Source organism: Girardinichthys multiradiatus, chromosome 4 (genome assembly GCF_021462225.1).
Source record: "Girardinichthys multiradiatus isolate DD_20200921_A chromosome 4, DD_fGirMul_XY1, whole genome shotgun sequence".
NCBI lineage: Eukaryota > Metazoa > Chordata > Actinopteri > Cyprinodontiformes > Goodeidae > Girardinichthys > Girardinichthys multiradiatus.
The window spans coordinates 8519491-8535143 of record NC_061797.1 but is presented as its reverse complement, the minus strand read 5'-3'; the positions used below and the strand labels follow the sequence as shown (position 1 = coordinate 8535143).

General features: G+C 38.4%; 1 protein-coding gene across 3 annotated transcripts in view; it reads right to left on the bottom strand.

Moving 5' to 3' along the window:
- cdh8 (cadherin 8) overlaps positions 1–15653 on the bottom strand; it is a 122352-nt gene that overhangs the window by 56954 nt on the left and 49745 nt on the right. For all 3 annotated transcript variants that reach the window (XM_047363776.1, XM_047363774.1, XM_047363775.1), the window contains exon 2: positions 8806–8925. In XM_047363776.1, coding sequence (XP_047219732.1) covers positions 8806–8925 — 120 coding nt within the window. The remainder of the gene's footprint in view (positions 1–8805; positions 8926–15653) is intronic.

The window sequence follows — 15653 nt, the reverse complement described above, 5'->3', positions numbered from 1 at the left end:
TTTGCTGTTATTTCAGCTTTTAACTTTGTTCTCTGTCTTTTCTCTTCCTAGAAGCTACACCTGTCCTGACTCTGTGTCCAAGATCTCGCTGGCAACAACTTAATGCTCACCTTCTACCGATGATCCACATGGCCCTGTCTTTTAGTGTTTAACCCTTTCTCTGTCCTAGATATAGCAATTGACTGAGCTTTTACTGTAACTAATTATATGTGCTCTCTTTCAGACTCTAACTTTGAAAACTGGGTCAGAGTTTATCTGTTTCATGCATTCTTTCAAGGTGAAATGACTAAAGGAGCTACATCCATTAACATTTACTTTTCCTTCCCATAGAAAGTACTCCTGGATCAGTGATTCTTTGTTGTCTTTGTGTCTCTGCTCTGTTCTCTCAAACCCCCAGTCGGTCGTGGCAGATGGCCGCTCACACTGAGCCTGGTTCTGCTGGAGGTTTCTTCCTGTTAAAAGGAGTTTTTCCTCTCCACTGTCGCTACATGCATGCTCAGTATGAGGGATTGCTGCAAAGTCAACGCCAGTGACTGCCCACTGTCTCTACATGCTCATCCAGGAGGAGTGACTGCTACAAATCTCTGACTCGATGCAATCTGCTGGGTTTCCTTAAATATAAAAACTTTTTATCCAATTTGAATAAATAACTGAATCTGACTGTACTGTTCAATGGTTAGGATTAATTGGAATGTATGTATCTTAGTGTTCCTTAGCTCTCAAGTGCATTACTTTTTCAGACATTCTACTGTTTTTGTGATAATTTTAAAACATATCTGTGATTATTATCATGAGCATCTCCTTTTCTTTTTTATTACAAATCCTGTTCTTTATACATACACAAGGACACTGTCTTAAATGAAGGTGTATCTCACACTGTGGAGGCAATATTTGTTGTTAAACCTCTGAAATTACACTTCTAATTCTACTCCTGTTTCACCTGTTGAGGGTTTTGTTTTACAAATTTGTTTGGTGATGTTCTTAAGTTCTCATAAAGGAATGAGTTTAAATTAAACGGGGTCAAATGTATGTATGACAACAGTTAAGTGTGTGTCCCAGTTTGAGTATCAAAGTTCATTACAGATTTAATACAACGACAAAGATATAAATGCACAGTGCTTGGTTTTTTTCACTCTTTTTGACCAGAGCATAATTCTGTTGTTATAAAAGGTTTAGCCTGTAAAGTAGGAGAGTGAGTACAGTACAGTACAGTAGTAATATTATGTTGGAATTATGAATCTGAGAATATTATTAAATATTTAATATTAATATTTTATCAAATAATATTTTGGTCTGTTAAGGGTTGTCTTGTGAATACCAGCCCAGTAAGGCGATGGTATTAGGACAAAATAGAAAGGTGTGAGACGAGCTCTGACATTATTGAACAGCATAAACTCTGCACATATATGGAATGAATTCACACAATTTCTTAAAATACAAGAATTTATTAACAAAAATAAGTCAACTCAAAGTCAAATATATTTCAATCAACAAACTCTTTACTATGCAAAAGAATCCAACTAAACTACCAAGCGAGATGCAACATTACCATGCAATGTTTATGTTTGAGAACCAAGGATAAGTTAGTCTTGGAACCAACTTAGGAAATAATCAGCAACATTTAGACAACCATTCACAATGCAAGATCAGATGAAATATTATTTTAATGAAATAATATTTTAAAGAATGATCTGCTGAATAAAACCAACCTTCTGGATGACTAATTCTCAACGGTGTCTAATTAGCTGCCTTTATTTATTCAAATAATATTTGAAGAAAAATTATTAAGGGAGTATTTTGGAAACGAGCCAAATCTTTCTGGAGAAATGGGGCTTAATGGTGTTTAGTTATCAAATCTAGCAAATGATGTTTAGGGACTATTATTCACTAGCTTGAAAACTAACAACTCATACTCGTCGTCTTCTGCTTTATCCGGAACCGGGTCGCAGGGGCAGCAGACTCAGCAGAGACGCCCAGACCTCCCTCTCCCCAGACACCTCCTCCAGCTCCTCCGAGGGGAGTCCGAGGCGTTCCCAGGCCAGCCGAGAGACATAGTCCCTCCAGCGTGTCCTGGGTCGTCCCCTGGGCCTCCTCCCGGTGGGACGTGCCTGGAACACTTCCCGAGGAAGGCGTCCATGAGGCATCCGGTATAGATGCCCGAGCCACCTCAACTAGCTCCTCTCGATGTGGAGGAGCAGCGGCTCTACTCCGAGCCCCTCCCGGATGGCCGAGCTCCTCACCCTATCTCTAAGGGAGTGCCCGGCCACCCTACGGAGGAAGTTCATTTCAGCTGCTTGTATCCGGGATCTCGTTCTTTCGGTCATGACCCAAAGTTCATGGCCATAGGTGAGGGTAGGAACGTAGACCGACCGGTAAATCGAGAGCTTCGCTTTTCGGCTCAGCTCTCTCTTCACCACAACGGACTAGCACAGCGCCCCCATTACTGTGGGAGCCGCACCGATCCATCTGTCAATCTCCCGCTCCATTCTTCCCTCACTCGTGAACAAGACCCCGAGATACTTAAACTCCTCCACTTGAGGCAGGAACTCCCCTCCAACCTGAAGAGGACAAGCCACCCTTTTCTGGTCGAGAACCATGGCCTCGGACTTGGAGGAGCTGATCCTCATCCCAGCCGCTTCACACTCGGCTGCGAACCGCCACAGCGCATGCTGTAGGTCTTGGCCAGAGGGGGCCAGCAGGACCACGTCATCTGCAAAAAGAAGAGACGAAATCCTCTGGTCCCCAAACCAGACCCCCTCCGGCCCTTGGCTGCGCCTAGAAATCCTGTCCATAAAAGTTATGAACAGGACCGGTGACAAAGGGCAGCCCTGCCGGAGTCCAACATGCACCAGGAACAGGTCCGACTTAATGCCGGCAATGCGAACCAAACTCCTGCTCCGCTTGTACAGAGACCAGATGGCCCCTAGTAAAGAGCCACCGATTCCATACTTCTGGAGCACCTCCCACAGGGCATCACGAGGGACACAGTCGAATGCTTTCTCCAGGTCCACAAAACACATGTGGACCGGTTGGGCAAACTCCCATGAACCCTCGAGTACCCTGTAGAGGGTATAGACTCTAAAACTAACAACCTTTCTGTTAAATACTCTTTGGTAGCAAGCACGTGTTCTTACCAGTTAGCAGTTGAGCTAACAAAGAAGCTAATAGCTTAGCACCAGAATCAACACATACCTTTAAAATACCAGGGTTAGTAAAACGGTTAAAATGCATAAGCACGGACGGCGTGTTATGATCAATGTTCTGTTTAAAATCACCCTTTAAATAAAGTTTGTCTTAACTTTAAAAACATACAAAGAACACAAACAGGGCACGTGTGCTGCAGATAGCCTGCTAGCATTAAGATAGCCCTGTTTTACACAAACAAAACTTCATAAAATGAAAAATGTTTAGATCATTTCATCCTAACTGTTAATCTATATTATTCTGTCCAAACACTTAACCTCATGAATTGTGGTGAGGAATGTTGTCCAAGCGACGATGCAGTTTGAAGAAGGTATCCACAGTCAACAAGCGGTTAGCTCGGTAGCTTCGCGGGGGTTGAAGGTGCGTTCGCTCTGAACAAAAGGGTTAGCTCCGGAGCTGTAGCTGGGCGGCCCGTCCTGTCCGCTCCTACAGGGCTCGGAGAGAAAGTCAAGCAATGCTTGTACCTAATTACCCCCGTTCATGAATGAAAATACCGGATACACAGACAGTATTTCATTCGTACTTATCTTTGCATATGATCGATGATCGTATGACACTCTTGGATCCAGTTTGAAGAGTTTATGTCTGTTTGCCAGCAAAGAGACATCAGCGCGCTGGGCCTCCCCTGACCGGTCCCACTAGAGGCCGTGTGGAAAGAGATTGGCTTGTTGGAGAGGGGGTGCTCTTATTCAGACAGAGGCATCATGGGAAGTCCACTGTTACCCCCGATTCCTAAGTTGTGCCGGAAGTAGGTTAATACAATTTATTTTGAAGAGTTCCAGAAGAGTTCGTACCGGAGCTTAATGTTGAAATCCATGGCTGTGGGTCCCAACAATTATTATATGACAAATGTACCAACCCATATGTCAAGCTCAATATTTGATTAGTTCCAAAATTCAAGGAGTGTTTGTTTGAATTCAGAGTGTTGGTAATAAAAGTGTAACAAAATGTAAAAAGCTCATCACCACCAGCCATTCTTGCATTGATTTGGTGTGGAGTGCTTATGTATTGTTAATCCAGTGACATGAACTGTAACATCTGTACCCTAAAGGTTTGGAACACTTGCACTCATTGGTACACTCCAAGTATCTTTTTCTAATTTATTATTTTTACATCCCAAATTACAAAATGCATAAGCAGCATTTGCACCTCACACAGTGAAATGAACAGTATGTAGCACACTTACTCACATACTCGCAACAGGAGGGTAGACCTTCCTCCCTTCTAGTGATGCACACAGATGAATCAGTAAGTGCAAAAAGAGTAACACACACAAAACAGTGTGTCATGCATACACATTCACTCAGACTTTGTACAAGCAGCAACACTCTCATCTCTGTTGATCATCATTAATTATTCAAATTAATTCCTAATCACCGAGAAGGGAAGATAGACAAACACTCATTTCCATAGATATTTTCCCTACTTTTTTCTCCTTTTTTTTACTTCACCGACCATTAACCAAGTGATGAATTGGGGCATGATGTTTATTTATTTATTGAACCCGTTTCATTTCCAATGTGTTGCTGCAAGTGTCAAACGCATTCTAATGGTTGTTTTCTTCTTACCTTTTATTTCCTATTAACATTCATTAAAACATCTACCTCACTTGAATGAGCCATCTGCGAGCACTCCCGACTCAAACAAAACGTGAATGCTAATCCTCAGAATGTCTATTCAGCGTACTTCCACGTCACTGCTGCAGATGCTTTGGGATTGTGACACCTACTGTATGCTGGGGTTGGAGTTCACTTTGTTGATCCAAGTCCTCATTCTAATTATGTACATAAATTATGAGGCTCCCTTTCGTCAAAGTTGTTTATTATGTTCTATTTTCCAAAATTATGAGCCGTCAATTTCCATCTCATTCCTTATTAATGTAACTCCACCATTATTTAATCATATTGCTTACAGACACGTGCTAAAAAGTCAGCTGAAAAAGCAATTAGAGATTCAATCTGGAATCTGTTTTGAGTTAAGTTTATGAACCATGATGTGTCAGAGTTTGTGAAAGGGAGAAGTAATTATTAATATTACTTTTGGAATTCATCACTCAGTGAAGTTGCAGAACACAGCACTATATGAGAACTGGCCCATTTAGCATTTAGGAGGAGCAGTCAGTTGAAGGAAGTGCTGCTTCTCATTTCAATCTGACATATTAGGTTTTCACTCTTCCTGTTGAAGACCAACAAATTACTAATGAGCATATATTGAGTACAATGACTTGAATGTCATATAAAATGTGTAGGTTAGCATCACGGAATGGGCTGTTCAGTGGAATCAGGTGATTTTCAGCTTGACTGCCCCTCAACAGTAACTGGCTGGTCTGAAACTGAAAAATATCAATTCTAGTTTCTTTGTTTACAATCAGTGAATGCCAATGCTTAAGAGTTACCAAGCCCTGCTTATGACCACTCTCTTTGGTGTGAAAGTTGTAGTTGAAAGAAGAATCAGAGTGAGTTATTTTCAGTGTCAGTTAAGTTTTTGAAAATGAAGTCATGGAAAGAACTATAGATGTGAGCCGCTTTTTAAAGAAAAGCTGTAGTTTCAATGTTGGCATGTCAACTGGTTATACTCTTCCTTCAACGTTCTGTATTTCTTTTAGTTTTAGCCATTTATATCCCTTTTTTTTTTTTAAAGTAAAGGAGCCATCTGCCACGGGATGTCAATTCATACCCACAAATAGGCGAAGAGAGCAAATGGACCGGGAACTGACAGCAGATAACATGAATGCTGAATGAATTTGAGAAACACTGCTCTGCTTTATCCATTTGAGCTTTTAAACTTATTATAGAACATCCTCAATTGTAAATGTTACCAAACTTTAGTAAATTTTAAAATCTCGGTTCTAGGGAAAACACAGACTGATATTTACAGTTAGAAATGCTAATCATGCGAATATAGAATCTCAACTCAATAACTGTTCTCTCTGTTTTAAAACCCTGTTTTGAAGCAGCTGTGCTCTCAGACGCAATTTCTTTTAAGGACCTTGGACTGCATTTGATCATCTCTATTTAAAAATATTACATATTAAGAAGGAACAACGCTTAAACAAAAATTTTCTACACTGAAAACATTTTTAAGACACAATTTTAAAGTAGGGAAGCTTATTCTAATTATAAAACCAAAAAAAGATAAATTTCAGTTTCATTTGAGATTGAAGCAAACATCAATAACAATAAATCACCAGAATCAAACTTGGACCGAATTCTACAGTGATTGCAGATGCACATTTTGGAAAGGTACTAAATGATAAAAAAAAAAAAAATCTTAGTTTTGTCAAAAAAATCTTTCAATTTCCACCCATCAATTAGTTATTTTTTTTTCATCACAATAGTGCCACATTATATTCCTTTTACATTAGGTCCGGGCACCACCAGTTCAGTTCTGCTGCCCAATGACAGTTATGTATGCCCCAGCATAGGGGCTTATGTTCTGAAGCGTGCATGAGTGAGCAGCTGGAGTGGGGGGTCGGGTCGGGGGTTGTTGGCAGGGGAGAGTTAGCAGCAGCCTCACGCAGCGATAATCTATAAGCGTTTCACAAAACAGATGGGCTGAGTTACCTGCAGTCCTGTTGTTGTTACACAACTTTTCAAGCAATAAACCAACACTGTCAGCTCCCCTTTAGCAAGCATTTGATAATGTTGTCCCTTATGGGCCTGCTGAATACTGCTTCTACTAAACAACCATGTCGGAATAGCGGTGAACAACATTTTGGCAGATGCGCAACCAATCAAAGAAGAGGTTCGTCATGGATTTTTTTAAGAGAATGTACACACTTTTAGTCTAATTGGGGGGGGGGGGGGGGGGGGGGGTCATCTTATTTAGGCAGAAGGCGAGGAAGCTGTTGTTTCTCCACCTGCTGATTGTCTGCAACCTGTAACACCAAAAACATGTAGCTTTGAAACACCCTGCTGTCCCCTCTGTTAAAAGCCACAACACTCGGATAATGAAATAATCTTGAGATCGGACAATGATAACCTAAGTAAATATTTAATCCAGATTTCATATGGTGATTTTATTTATCACGGCAAAAGTTATCCAACCTGGCCCTATAAGAAAAAATAATTGCACCCTAATCCTAATAATGGGTAGTTCCTCCCTTGGTGACAGAGACTCACATTTAGCACTTGTCATGAGAGGCATTAAGTCTTTTACATTGCTGATTTTCTTTGAAGAGCTGTTTTAATTGAGCCACACTGAAGGGTTTTCGAGCATTAATTGCCTGTTTCAACACATGCTGCAGTGTTTCAATCTGACTTTAACTAGGCCACAACAAAACCTTTATTTTCTTTAACCATTTAGAGGTGGAGCAATTATACAAAGAAGAATGGACAAACATTTCAGTCTCTAGATATGCAAAGTCAAAAGAGTCAAACTCCAGAAGACCTTAAGTTGTAATTGTGGAAAAAAATTGGTTTTAAAGCAATGACTCAGTGGGACTTAACATAAATGAAAACACATAAGACTAGTGTGGAGGTCCAACTTCCAGCAGGCAGCAATTACCTTCTCCTTTGTGTTGCATAAATGGTGAACAAAATACAATGAAGTTTGTAGTTGCTATGTGACAACATGGGAAAAGGATCAATGGTTATGATTACTTTCACAATGGCCTAGATAGGTTGAACTATGTATAATCTACTGCTTAGAACGCTTTGTCTATAATGTGATTACAATGCAAAAACTGTTGCAATTACAATTATGAGACACCACAAGCACCACAATTAATTAAGGGAGGCTTATCATCCAATCCTAGTGTCCAGTAAGATGGGCCTTCTAATTTGGAACCCTTAAAACAAACTTTTCTGAACACCTCATGAAAAGCCACACTTTGACTTAAGATGAAATTGTGAGCTAATGCTTGCATACCGAAATGTACGGGAAGATGTTCCCCAGCAGCATGTTCAACGAGACTATTTAAAAAATCCTCAGATCTAATCAAGGTTTCACTGTGAAAGCCTGTTTCTTTCTTTTTGCTCCCATTATGGGTGTGGTTTTTATTCATTACACTTTGTTCGAAATTTTACTCCCCCATTGGTTCAAAACTGACAAAAGGCCCCCATACTCTATTGAAAGCTTCCATTAATGAATAAGACAAAATTTCTGTCTCAGAGATTTTTGTGTGGCCGTATCAAGCAAGGAATAACAGAATAAAGAGCTTGGCTTGTTCCATCGAGGTGTCTTCCTTTATGTCTTCCTTTCAGCAGTCATTGTGATTAAAGTGGGATTCATGCTTAGGGTACAGCCATATTATTTAATGCATAATGCTTATGTTATTTGACAAAGCTATCTTATATCACAGTATTATGTGTCCATTGACATGGTTTACTATTCCTGCTGCTTGTATGATTTAATTTATACACATGGTAAAAAAGTACAATTTATCAATACTAGCCTTTTGTCAAAGGTTCTAAAATTAATTCAGTCTAACCGGAATTGCACAAAGGCACAGACTAAATATTCCGCCATGTCACTAAATAAAGATGAAGCCAAAATCCTGACTCTAAATGAAATAAAAATAACCCTGACATCATCCGTGCCTAAACAATCAAGATTAAATTCCGCATCCAAAAATACTAACAAGCAGAAAAGTAAACTCACCGGAGTTTGGGTCCACAGAAAAATACGGCTGTCCATCCAGTATGCTGTAGACGAGCTTAGCGCTGTTCCCGTACACCGGATCATCGGCATCTGTGGCTGTTACCCTGGTAACTGGGGTTCCTGTAGTGTAGGAGAACAGAATTAGGAACAACAGCTCTACAGGCAATCAGGTCAGCCTCTCTGTACAATGAGATGTGGTTGTGCTGAGCCAGGCAGGTTGAGGCGATATGACCCGATGTGGGGTTGATTGGTTCAAATGTCTGGACCCTACTTATTGCTTTGTGTTTCAAGCAGTGAATTAAACTTGTGGTTTATGTTTTAAGAAAAAAAAGTCTGAATTTATCTTCCAATCATGAGTGCAGAGAACAACATGGTCAAAATGAAGGAAGCAGAAACATCTGTGTTGATTAGCTTTCTGATCCCTTACAATGCCAGGCATTTCAGAAATTCGGCAGTTAGTGTGTCAATCAATAATTTGTCAGAATAAAAAATAAGTAATGCTTTAAAATGATTTTTCAAAACCTGTTTTTCATTAGTTCTTGTGCTAATGTGCAATCTGAACGCCTTAAACCCATCTATTTATTTTGATCCATGGTAATTAAGACTTCCAAACTTCTTACATGCTGGTATTATTGTTTAAAGTGCCACAATCCTATTATTAGATCAATCTTTAAATAATTATAAATAAGAAAAAAAGCACAGGATATAAATATTTTGTAGTGAAAATAATTTAATAAATACTTAATTAAATATGTTAAACAAAAAGTTGCTCTTTTCAATCTTTTTTCCACCCATTTGTCTTCTGCTTGCCGAAGATCAGGTTGAAGGGGTAACTTCAAGTAGACCCAAACATCTGTTTGGATAACTAACACAAAGTCAATTTCAAATAGGTCAACATGAGCAGTATAAGTCTCGCCCACTAACTTTGTTAGGAATCGTAAAAATTTGTCCTGGAGATGCTGCAGCCATGTAGCCATATAATTACAGGTTTTTGTTTTAAAGAAAATAAATATTAATATTGATAACATTTAATTAAATATAAGTTTGATAAATTACGCTAATATTTATTTTATGTTTTATTATTTAATGACACATTTAGGTAATGACTTAATGTCTATTTGATTCAGTCAGTCAGTGGAAGGGACTAAGTTTTTTTTTTATAAACTTATTGGTCTGAAATGGGCTTGCTTTAGGGTGAACCAATCAGAAGTTAGGATTTGTTTAACAGCCTACAGTGTTTAATTGCTTAAATTAATTTAGTGACCCATGCAGTATAGGAACAATGAAATAAATAAACACTCATATAATATTATATAGGGCCTACATGGTGGCGCATTTGGCAGCAGTGTTGCCTTGCAGCAAGAAGGTCCTTGGTGCGACTCCCAGTCAGGGGTCTTTCTGTATGAAGTTTGCATGTTCTCTCCGTGCATGCATGGGTTCTCTCCAGATACTCCGGCTTCCTCCCACAGTCCAAAAACATGACTGTTAGGTTAATTGGTCTCTCTAAATTGCCTTTAGGTGTGAATGAGTGTGTGCGTGGTTGTTTGTCCTGTGTGTGTTTGTGTTGCCCTGTGATGGATTGGCAACCTGTCCAGGGTGTACCCTGCCTCTCGCCAGTAGACTGCTGGAGATAGGCCCCTGCTCCCCCGTGACCCGATTTGCAAGAAGTGGGTATAGAAAATGGATGGATGAATGGATAATTTTATACAGTTTTAAAGCACTACCTGGAATACAATTGTTTGATTATATAGTTATTTAATTTTTCTGTTGAATTTGCTCATTTAAATGAATAAAGATACATTTATTAACTAAATTTTTCTATGTCAATTTGCAATTGTATATAAATGTCAAATATTAAAAAAATTATTCATTAGATTGTGTCATCTCTTCTTTTTAGTTGTTGATTCATGCATTTTCTTTATAGTCAAAAATTTGTTTTTTGGGCTTTACAATACAAAAGCTACAGATGTTATTCGCTTATTTAACATTACAATTCTCAGGAGCATAAATCAGGTTCTTTAATACAACAGCTCTATTAGATTTGTCAAAAATATATGCAGGGACCTTCCTCAATATCCCATCTACACCAAGTGCTCAAGGCAAATCAGGAAAGAGATTAGTGCAAATTCAGTGCACCTTTCAGATCTGCATTATTCAGCATCTAGGGAGAAAAAGCACTAAAAACTTTAAATATATTATTAACCCAATTAAACCAAACCAATTCTGATTTGCAGTGACCTACCTCCTGAGCAGTCAGTGTAAGGATGTGAGTATGAGACCGAAAGAGAGAAGAACCTGACAGTCTGATAGTGGGCAACATGCTGGCAGGAATGCTGCAGATGGTATGGTAATTGTTTCTCTGAACGATGTTTAGAGGTGTTCTGACAACAAAGGGAGATGTCCCTCATCGCAGGTGGCACGGGTCCTGCCACAGGCAGCTAAGTCTGTCCAGTGCAGATGAGGCGCCTTGTACAGATGCGTGCCAGGTATGAGTTTTGGTGGCAGCACTGTGGTTCAAGGAGTTCAAATATGAATTAAAAAAGGTGAAAATACCTTGCCACATGGTGTATCAGAAATTGAATTTTAATAAATAATAAATGTTAGCCTACTGAAAACATTTGTCTGTGTACTGAACAGTATATGAACTCAATACTTGGTTGTGGCTTCTTTTGCATAAATTACTTCATCAATGCGGCTTGACATGGAGCTGATCAAAATGTGGCTTTGCTGAGGTGTGCAGGAAGGACAAGTTGCTTTAAAATGTGCCCTCAGCTTGTCTATGATGTCAGGTTTTAATGTTTATCATTTTCCTCTTGACTTACTTCATAGATTCTAAGTGGGGTTAGCCCATATTGTTGACCAACAGCACAGTGGCACTATGGTCACTCAAGCAAGTACTGGTACTTTTGGCAGTGTAGGGAAGTACCAAGTCCTGCTGGAAAATAAAATCAGCATATTCATAAAGCTTGTCAGTAGAGGGAAGGATAAACGTTGACTTTGGACTTGATAAAACCCAATGGATCAACACCTAAAGATGAATTGGCTGCCAGAAACATAACATACTAATAAAGCCTTACACAGGACCTCAAACAAATGTGTGCCTCTCTGTTCTTTGTCAAGAATCTGCGACCTTGATGAAATTTGCTGAATTTGCTTTCATTTAAAATGTCCAGATAATAAGCTTCTGATATGATCGGTTCAGGAGTGGTTTAACAAAAGAATGCGACAGTTTTATCCCATGTCCTGGATACGTCTGTGTGGTGGCTTTTGAAACACTGACTCCAACCACAGTTCACGCTTTGTAAATATCCCCCCAATTCCTGAATGGGGTTTGTCTCACAACCCTCTAAAGGTTACAATTGTCTCCGCTGTTTGTGCACCTTTTTCTAGCATACTTATTCATTACACTCAACCTAATTTTTTGTGCTTGGTTACAGAACTCAGCACCGTTTAGTTTTTAATTACTATTGTGGATTACCCACCTTTTGGAGGATGTCAGTGACTCTCTAGGCCATTATATAATATTTCTACATCAAAATAATTTTATTGGCATTATATAATACTGACAGTGTTGGTTTATTTCTGAGAAACTGATTTGGGGATTTTAAACCATAATCTTTAAAATTCATGGACATACAAACTTGAGCTATATCACTGTATGTGAAATGAATCTACATAGATGAATTTCACTTGTTGAATAAAATTACTGGAAACAACTATCTTTTTGGTGATATTCTAATACACTGAGCCATACATGTATTCTGATTGCAAGTATTAAGCCATCTTACGAAGGCAATATATATATATATATATATATATATATATATATATATATATATATATATATATACCATCCAAATAAAGCTGTTCATTCACCATTTAACCACCAAAAATAGAATGCTCCCATCTTCAGCAGAACAACACAAAGAATGATTTCCACATCTACACTGCAGTATTTTTCACTTACTTACACAACCAGTTTCTTGTGCTGTCAGCTACACGTGTCAAGGATTGATTAATAGTCACAGTCGTGTCTGCGGTATTGTAACGGCAAAACAGAGCAAAAGCCACCTTTGCACTCTAAGTAGAGTAGCGGTTTCACTGTTGCAACCCAATTATTTCACAGTGAGGGAGCCTCAAGTGGTCCTCTGAGACTGAGGTGTTTTAGTAATTCGTAGTCTTATGATGACCCATGCTGTTGTGTAGCCAAAGCTTACCGTGTAAATTTCATAGCACTTGTTATATGCCTTGCCTTCTGCAGTGTTTTAGATCAGTGCAGATCAATGTGCTGTTTTTCTTTTTGTTTCTGCTTGCTGCACTGTAGTGTTGGTAAAAATAGAAAAAATATATTATGGCATATCAGCGGGTGAGTTTTTCTTCTTGGCTACAAGGAAGTTGACTTAACCTCTTCTGGTAAAAACAAACTAAACTTTCAAGTCCATATATTATCAACAGAAGCAGCAAATTTGTTGTCCAAAAATCTCATCCATTTAAATTTAAAATTCTGAAAGTAACATGAATTCCATGTCTAAAGCCTTCAGGTTTTCATTTGATCGTTAGATAGATGAAAGCTGATGGTTATTGATAATGATGACTGTGGTAACTCATGGCCCTAATAGCCACACAATTGAGAATCTGTCTTTCATTTTAGGGGTATTGGAAAATATACACTGCCTGAGGCAAATAATGCTCCGGCATTGCCTTTGTACCCATACTTATTTGTTCTATGTGGAAAGGCAAACCTATAAAGTGCTTTTTTTGTAATATTTTCAGTCATTGTTAGAAGTTATTTTTAGTCATACGTTTAAATGCACATTTTTTTTCCCTTCCTCAAATAGGAATTTTCTTATAGACAATAGACAGATAATGTAAAATCAGGCTTTTAACAGTGCTGCATGTCACTCACTTGCCATAAGTCAGACAAAATACAATAGAAGACTTTGCACAGCATTGCATTATTCAGGTAGAGGTTGCAGTAACATCAGACCTGGAACCAGTCTGCAGCTGGAGTCTCGCAGTTATCTGTTCCTCCTCACCACTCGCAGTATCCCAGTGAGTTTTGAATAGAATCTAGCTGTAAACTCTAAATCAGTTAAACGATCTGCATACAACTAAAACTGTGAAAACATTTTGCTGGAGGTTTACATTGTTCATCATCATGCTCACATGTTCACATAAAACAGACAACTGTATTTGTTTTATCTAATGGGATTTTGTCATAGACGTAGGGGGTGAATTGCATGCTGCTGGGGTAGTGAAGGGTTGTTTGGACAGTATTTGGGGGGCGAGTTTTGGGAGAACTTTTTTTTTTTTTTATGTAGTCACTCCACGGTTCTATTAAGTAAATTAAGAGGCATAGCTGTGACTCTAGTAAAATTTGCATTCCTTTATGTAATTTACTGTCTAAAATAATATAGTATGACCTCACACATCAAACACAGTGGTTGTTTACCAGATCACCAAAGAGCTATTTCAACCTCACTGCAAATAATAAAATTTGTCTAGAGCTATAAAACCATTCAGAAAAGGATAGCATGAAAAGTTTTACATGTAATTACTACATACAATGCATGTGATGCAGTTAAAGAACCACAACTTTATTTCAGTGCTGGGGTTTAAGAACCATTAAAACAATTCAATTTTTACAACAAGTAGATCCATCAGAAGACTACAAAGCTTCCTGTCTGAAGCTGTTAAGATGCTCATAAATATGTGTTTTATATTATTCACTTATTTCTGTTTTATTTAGTATTTTTATCAGACTAATTCTTCTCACTTATATATTGTAGATCAAAAAGTAACACAACTTTTTGCTGTATGTTATTAGTTTAAGAATAAATTCACAATCATTTGATTTGATTAAAAAAACACCATACATTTTGTCTGGAAAATTGACTATTTATGGATTGTAGTTTGCAGCTAAAATAACAAAACAAAACAACTGACAAAAAACACTAAACCTTTTTCTATTAGTGTCACTGTGTTTTGGTGTTTTTATGCCAAAAATGAACCAAACCACGCAGAAAAACTGCTAAAACATAGCGTTTTATTACCATTTATATATAAAACTCCTGTTCAGTTCTACATAATCTGTAATAGCCACTGTGCAGGGCCTAAAGAGTCACACGGGGCTTCGGAACTGCAGATTGCAGACTCCTATACCAGCTTATTGAGACAGTCTAAACTTCTTCCACTTGATAAAAGCTGAGGTCGTTAAAAAGAGTTATCCACTCCAATTAAAACACATACCTTTCTTTACCTAGCCACTGAACCTCGCTTTAAGAATATCCAATCACTTTGACACCTGACATAATATGCTGAAATTTCCTCCAAAGCTGTTTATTTAGTTGGTAAAATATATATTCAGCTGTTTAAGAGAAGGTAAGGGACTATTACATTATTACATTATCTGCATCTGACAAATGTGTGCTTTACTCTAATTTGTGTTGCATTTCCAGGAAGCAATTTATATTCTTGGTGTCATGTGTTTGACAATTGCCAAATAAATCAAATGAACGATCGCAAAGGAAATTGCACCTCCCCATTTTCATAGATACAGAGTCTAATCTGCTTTAAACTTAAATTGCTGCTACTACAGAGGGAGAAAAGAGCCATCTATGCCTTCCTAATTATGAAAAGCCCCTTAGCCGTTCTTCAGTGTGTTGGACTATTCCATACTTGCTTAATAAATCCAGTTACACTATGTATTGAAGTGGAGAAAGAAGAGTTCAGAAAAAAAAAGTCTTCATAAAAACAGTAGAACCAGTGAAGCATGAAATAACTCCCTCTTTCGTTCCCTCCCAACACGGGTAACATGTTCCTCACTGCCCTGATAACAAATAAAAAAG